At 47.2% G+C, this 7493-nt stretch overlaps 1 protein-coding gene across 1 annotated transcript; it reads left to right on the forward strand.

Moving 5' to 3' along the window:
- The first annotated feature begins 206 nt into the window (after window positions 1-206).
- LOC139030017 (F-box only protein 27-like) lies at window positions 207-5700 on the forward strand. Its single transcript, XM_070451878.1, has 5 exons — window positions 207-213; window positions 416-805; window positions 1135-1230; window positions 1642-1709; window positions 5557-5700. Exons 1-5 carry the CDS (start codon window positions 207-209, stop codon window positions 5698-5700), a joined length of 705 nt encoding a protein of 234 aa, XP_070307979.1.
- The last annotated feature ends 1793 nt before the right edge of the window (window positions 5701-7493 follow it).

Raw genomic sequence — 7493 nt, forward strand, 5'->3', positions numbered from 1 at the left:
GAGAAGGGAGAGGAAGGCAGAAATGGCTAGTCATTGGGAGAATGGAGCCAGGGCGGGGTGGAGGGGAGGAGTGGGAGGGGAGGAGGGGTTGGGCGGGGATCTGATATTGGATTTTAAGGGAGGGGCGGGCGAATAAAAAGGGCTGAGATGGCGACGGGAACAAGGGAGGCAAGGTGAAGGCCCACTGGTGAGGAACACTGGCTGAGATGCAAGGTAAGACTCGGGGCGCAGAGCCGGGTTGGCGGCTGGCGCTGGGACGTGCCGGGCGGAGAGCGGCTGCGGTGGTCGGCTGGCAAGGACCAGCTGGGAGTCTGGGGACTTGAGGGGGCGGCTGCTGGGGTGTGGGGGCGACCGCCTTTGGGTGCGTGGCCTGCGGAGGCTCCAAGTCCCTGATGTCTGGACCCTGGCTTTCCAGCAGCCGCAGCCGCGGGGCCTGGCGAGGAGACCACAGGGGCCTCAGCCTCCCGGGGCCTGCCCGTCTGTATTCCCGCTTCCGACCCCGAACCCGAGGAGGGGCCCGGCTTAAGCCAATTGCCCGTCGAGATGCTGCTGGAAGTGCTGAGCTACCTGCCCGCAAGCGTGCTGCTCGGGCAGTGCCGCCACGTGTGCTGGTATTGGCGCTCCCTGGTGGACACCCGGGCCGTGTGGCTGAGCATCTTGCCCTACAGCCACGCCAAGCTGTGGCCCGTCTTCCGCACCTGCCTGCCCCCAGACGACGACGACGACCCCAGGCCCTGCCTCCTGGGCCGCTTCTGCGAGCGCAGACCTTTAGGACGCAATCTCTACCCGAACCCCCGTGGCATAGGTGGGGAGCCCAGGAAAGGATGCCCATGGGATGGCTTAGAGGCAGAGAGGAGAGGCTCAAGGAAACCCCTGGGACTTGTCCCGTGGGCTGGCGGGCAGGCCAGGAACTTGGGCACAAACATTTTTTCATTTAACAGATGCCTTCCTGCCTTGGAGGACAGTCAACTGTAGAAGCTGGAGAGAGGAGGAAAGCTGGGAGGAAGACCGCAGGCTAGCTCCCGAGGACTCTTTCTGGCCTTTCTACAGGTGGACGGGACGTCCCTCTTCCCCTGGGGTGGGCGGTGGTGAGTTCTTGCCTGGTTCTCACTAATCCTTCCCCCTTTCTCCCAGGTGGTGTTACAAGAAGCAAGTGTTGGACCTGGAGAAGGAGGGTCTATGGCCGGAACTCCTGGATAGTGGAAAGATTGAGATTTGTGTCTCTGCCTGGTGAGTGTGATGACAAAAACAGCTTTAAAACAGGGCTGACCTTGGCATGGGTGACAAGGCGTGTAGGCCTCCCAACAACCCCTTAGATAAAGCAGGAAGGGAAATGACTTCACCACCATCAGAGCTTTACTACTTAGCCGTATCCACTCCCTGAACCCTCTCCTGACCCCCCAGCAGACCTGGATGGGAAGATGCCAGGTCGGATCCTATGCAAAGGACTTGGTTTAGGAGGAGGCAAGATAGAATTGGCTAAGAGGTCTGATTCTGGAGTCAGACTTCCCATACTCAAACCCTGGCTTCCGGGCTTTGTGGCCTTGGGCAAGTCATGGTGTGCCTACATTTCCCTGTCTTCATAAGGCAGGGTTCTGTGTCGGCCACAGAGCCAGGGCTTTGAAGTGTGACCTGTTTCAGCAGCCTTCATGATCCTTGATCCTGTGGGAAAGTGTGTTTTGAAACCTCGAACTGAGAAGTTCAGAGAGGTGAGGTCACTCACTCGGGTGGCACAGCTAGGGCTTGGCGGGACTGGCATCAGGCTCTTACTTGTCTGACTCCAGAGCCTGTGCTCTGTTTGATGGTCCTGAAACCAGGATGGTCCATGAAGACCTTCCATGGGATACCTCATTTGGATTATTTTAAGGGAGGCAAGTTCCAAATCCTCTACTGTTTTTTGTACCCTCTTCTCAAATTACTCAGCTACAGACTACATCTATGGTGGGGGCATTGTATGATTATGCTTTCCCAATTTCCTGTCTCTCAGCCCTTCAGTTTTACAGAAAAAGTCATTCACTAAGGTGTATGGTCCCTGGATGTAAAGGCCTCTGGGGAAACAGGCAAAGTGAGATTGAAATTTGAAACTTTGGCCTTACCACATTCACTTTCAGTCAAAACACCGTAAACTTCCCCTCTCTGAAAACCCATCTCTTTAGGAAATGTATTTACAATCAAATTCTTTATTTAACTTCATAATTTGTGCGAGTGATAAAGAATCCACCCACCAGTGCAGGAGACACAAGAGACGTGGGTTCAATCCCTGGGTTGGGAAGATCCCTTGGAATAGGAAATTGCACCCCACTGCAGCATTCTTGCCTGAGAAATTCCATGGGCAGTGGAGCCTGGTGGGCTACTTTCCATGGGGTCACAATAAGTCAGACACAACTGAGTGACTGAGCACACACACTTAGCCGATTAACAATGTTCTGAGTTTTCAGGTGAACGGTGAAGGGACTTGGCTATACGTATACATATATCCATTCTCCCCTAGACTTCCCTCCTATCCAGGCAGCCACATAACATTGAACAGAGTTCCATGTGCTATAGTAGGTCCTTGTTGGGATCCATTTTAAATATAGCTGTGTGTACATGTCCATCTCAAACTCCCTAACTATCCCTTCCCTCCATCCTTCCCCACCCCCGGCAGCCATCAGTTCGTTCTCAAAGTCTGTGAGTCTGTTTGTTTCGTAAGCTTGTTTGTATCATTTTCTTTTTAGATTCCACATATAAGGGATGTCATACAATATTTCTCCTTCTCTGTCTGACTTACTTCACTCATTATGACAAACTCATCCATGACAAATGACATTATTTTTTTCTTTTTAATGGCTGAGTAATATTTCATTGTATATAGGGGTTTTGTTTTTTTTTTTATCAATGTTAAATATCAGCCTCCAAGTCAACTGAGACTACACAAGCCATCCTTAGTTACATTGCTGGTTTTCCTGGAGTGGCTAGCCCCTGCTATAGTCTACCTGTGTGGTTGTAGCTAGCCTCCACCAAATCATATTGGCAGGCTTATCCCAGACAGAGATACTCCTATCAGACATAAAATTGCAAGGATCCAGAGATTGCCTCTCAGTGTCAGACGGCAATGACCATAACTTTGAACAGGTCGAAATTCCTTTCTACACAATATCTTTTCTGGAATCCACATGATTCCAATTTGCAACAATGTCTGGCAGCCACTAGTAGGTAACAGTTCAGCCAAAAAGAAACAAATTTAGCACTTAGAAAATTTTAAATTTCTACTTATGTTCTTTGTGTGCATGTTGTTGGCACAGGGCAGTATGAAAGGTAAGTCAGAAGAACATAAACATATTATATAAGGGTGAAATCTGGAAGAAGTAGCATGTACATTTACACCTAAGAAGTGATATGACACCTCTGTGAAGGAAGTTACTACTTTGTGTATATACATTTCCTTCTCCAATGCATGAAAGTGAAAGTGAAGTCGCTCAGTCGTGTCCCACTCCTAGCGACCCCATGGACTGCAGCCTACCAGGTTCCTCCATCCATGGGATTTTCCAGGCAAGAGTACTGGAGTGGAGTGCCATTGCCTTCTCTGGTATGTATGTGTATATATATATATATACATATATATATATATATAATTAATCTTGTTTTTAAATTTTTATTTTTGACACCAAAAATGTACATATCTTGTGTGTGCAAGTCAATGAATTATTACAGAGTAAACATATTCACTTAAATCAAGAACAGAACGTTAAAAGAAAAAAACAGAACGTTGCCAGCAAACAGCACCCTGGGTATCCCTCATGCCTCATTCCCATCACTTCCAATCCAACGGTAGCACCGTCTTGACTCCTGTTACCATAGGTCAGTTTTGTCCATTTTGGCGCTATGTATATATATATGGAGTTATACCGTATATAGTGTGTATCTGGCTTCTTTTAATCACGTGTTTGTAAATTCACCCATAACTGCATGTAGCTGCAGTATGCTTTCGTGGCTTCATAATTCATTGTGTGAATATGCCATGTGAGCACAGGTGCTCAATCGTCTGAGTTGTGTCTTTGCAACCCCATGGACTGTGGCCCACCAGGCTCCCCTGGCCATAGGATTTCCCAGGCGAGAATACTGGGGTGGGTTGCCATTTCCTCCTCCAGGGGGTCTCCCCGACCCAGGGTTCTTTACCACTACAGCCACATGGGAAGTCCGCTAATTAATTCTCTTCTCCAGTGGCTCCTAGAAGGAGAAATTCCTAAACGGAGGTGCTGGGGTTTGAACCAGAGGCCTTGTGCAAGCCAAACATGTGCTCTACCACCGAGCTACACCCCCACTCAATCTATCCATTTACCAGTGGGTGTTACTTGATATCTCATTACTAATTTACTTAGATTCCCTTGGGTCCTTTTATGTGACTAATGAAATTGTATCTTAAACATCACCATTGTACACATTGGAGATGACATCTTTTGCCAGCAGCAAAACATAGAAAGAGATATAAGATGGTTGGAGGGACCTTGAAGAGCATGGCTCTAGGTCTTTACTTCTGAAATGAATGCACATGCAGATCAACTCGAGAGGGTGTTTAGGGCAGATGGATTCCTTGCGGAAGCAGAGGGGCCAAGCTCCCACGTGACCCTGATGCTGCTAGTCCTGGGGACCACAGCACCATTTGGGATTTTTAGACATGGGAAGGCCATTCAGGTAGAGGAGGCAGATGCCCAAAGAGGTGAGGTGGCAAGTTCAACCTTCAAGATTTTCCTTCTCCCACAGGTGGGTAGACCAAGAAGCCTTGGTCTGTCTGTATGAGCTAACTGTCCAACTTCTAGATGCCAAGCAGGCCAAGCTACATCATTTCTCTCCTAGTCCAATCCATCAAGGTAGAACCAGTATCCCTTTTAAGGTGAGTCTGACGGGGGCAAAGAGAAAGAATGGTATGGCTTATGATGATCTATTGCTAAAAAATAAATTTCCCCCAAATTTAGTGGTTTGATGTCAGCAGCACTCATTTTATCTCCTCTCATGGTTTCTATGAGGAGGACTCTGCTGGGAGTTTCCGGCTCTGGTCTGCCGTGTAGTTCCCTTCAGACATGGGCTGGCGCTGAAAGGCAGGGTGGGCTGTGAGTGTGTACACAGAAGCTAGTGGCTGGCCAAGCAGCTCTTGGTTTAGTCTCAGAGCTTGGCCATGGGGTCTCCCTGCATGGTCTAGTTGGGGCTTCCTCACGGCAGGGCGGCTTCGGGGCAGGCAGCTGCTTCCTGGTGGCTCAGGCTCCACCATGAGCCTTCTGGAGAAACCAGCAGAAGCTGCATCGCCTTTGTGACCCCGCCGTGGAAGTCACTTGGTGAAAGTCAGTCAGCATCACTCCCGCCACACTCTTGGTTACAGTGAAACCCGCCCAGATTCAAGGGGGTGGGAGTTAGACCCCACCCCAGGGTGAGGAGTGGCATGATTCTAGAAGGACAGGTGGAAGTGGAGACATTATTGCAGCCATTTAGGGAAAATACCACAGGCCAGAAGGCCCCCAACTCAGCTTTCGAGGGAAAGGCCATGGCACAGTGGGACTTAACCTCTTTTTCTGCCTACAGACCAACCACGTATTCTCCAACCTCAAGAAGGGCGTCCGCTTTGTGTCTCTGGAACACTGGATTTGGGACATGAGGTTCCTGCCTGAGGACTATGGAATCATCGTGCCCAAGGCCAGTGTGATTGTGCGGGTCTGTCAACTCTAGTGGAGGACTGTCCTTGTTAAACCACCTACCGTGCCTTCCAGCACCATTGACTGGGCCAACTCAATAATCAAGGGCTTGTAGTTCCTGGCATCCTGGGATCTCCTGGGTCCAATCAGGGGTTCTCCTGGGCCCTGTCTTTAAATTCTACGAGAAGCTACGAGAAGAACGCTTTTACATCAGGTCTACTGGCTGCTGCTGCTCTAATACAGCCCCTGTTCTATGGAGTGGAGACACACGGGTGAACACTGGGAAATGGTGAGAGGGCTTCATTTGTCACTTCCAAGAAGCCCTCTCCTCACCTCTGAACTAGAAGCTCAATCCCTGTGGCCGAGTAATTCCAGCCCCTAAACTGTGATTTCAAACCTGGGAGCAAGACTCAAGAGCTGAAAGTGAAAACTAGCTCAAAAAATGTGTGGAGGCAGAGAGTTCTGCCCACCCTGTGAACAATGAATTGGTCCCCCGAGCCCAACCCTGCTCTGAGTTGTATAGTGTATAAAATTATTTTGTTACTTTGAAATTCTTTTTAAATATGGGGAGAGTAAATCAGGAATATATCTGTTGATCATGGGTAATAAAATTTTGCCAAAGATGAATAGAAATACAGTGTTAACAGCTTGACGACTACTCAGTTCAGAGTAAGAAGTTGTTTCAGTTGAGAGAAAACTGTACAGAAGAAAACAACTGTAGTCTGGCGTGCTGCGGTCCATCGGGTCGCAAAGAGTTGGACATGTGTATATATGCCACATTAAAATAGAATATGTATGCATCCTTATATTTGTATTCTTGATTGCCTTTTGGATATATACAAGGGAACTAAAGCGTTACAGGGTTACTGCAATGGTGATAGATGCATAGCTGTGATTTTTGTAGTTACTGATTTTGCTTATCTAAATTTCTCATTTTCTACATGCTTATGTGTAGAAATACAATGTTATGCACTAATAAATATTCTCCAATGCAATTTCCCTTTCCAGAAATAACCACATTTAGAAATAGTCTTTGCTGACAAAGTTGGTGTGTGTGTGTGTGTGTGTGTGTGTGAGACTCTAATTCTTTTTTTCCCCCAAAACTTTAAACTTTTTATTTTGTTTTAGGGTGTAGCCAGTTAACAATGCTGTGTTCATTTCAGGTGAACACCAAAGGGACTCAGCCATACGTATACACATATCCATTCTCCAGATTCTAATTATTTGTATTAGTGATGACCCTTAGTGTGTTGAAAAGGACTCTGAGGATCTCAGTGCTTCTCATCTATTCGCATACATGAAATATAGTCCATGATGCCTGCATATCCTCCGTGGCCAATCTCACCTCAAGTATTCACTTGGGCCACGGTCACATTAAAAGTGGCACACCCTTAACCAGGATGCAGTGGTATGGAGCCATAGCTTCTAAAATGCTATTTGGCCACCTTAAAAGCTTTCATTTCTTAGTAGAGTTCTAAACATTTGTGAAACATGGTTCACCCTGAAATTTCCTTTGGAAAATTTTCACCACAGAAATAGTTGCCAGTTTTTTTTTTTTTAAATTTTCTACAGTTCCTGTCTGTCCCTCTTATATGGTCATTACTGTGTGTGCCAAAGTATCTTTCCATTTACGTGTGTTTAATTTTGTCTTTATATGTTGCTTACTTCTCTTGGGCTGGGACTTCTTTATCTTCCCAGGGACCAAGTAGCCCAAAGTCACTGCTTTTATGATGATCATGATTAGTTGTTGGATTATTCTATAAAGTTGAATTTTTCTCCTAGAAGTCATAGGAATCTTATCTTGTATTATTCTTAAATATATGATTA

This window comes from Odocoileus virginianus, chromosome 20 (assembly GCF_023699985.2).
Source record: "Odocoileus virginianus isolate 20LAN1187 ecotype Illinois chromosome 20, Ovbor_1.2, whole genome shotgun sequence".
NCBI lineage: Eukaryota > Metazoa > Chordata > Mammalia > Artiodactyla > Cervidae > Odocoileus > Odocoileus virginianus.

Bases quoted from the DNA above. Each gene is read 5' to 3' on its own strand.
- LOC139030017 (XM_070451878.1), top strand. The intron at 806-1,134 runs GTGGGGAGCCCA...CCTTTCTCCCAG, and splicing joins CCCGAACCCCCGTGGCATAG to GTGGTGTTACAAGAAGCAAG. The intron at 1,710-5,556 runs GTGAGGTCACTC...TTCTGCCTACAG, and splicing joins GAACTGAGAAGTTCAGAGAG to ACCAACCACGTATTCTCCAA.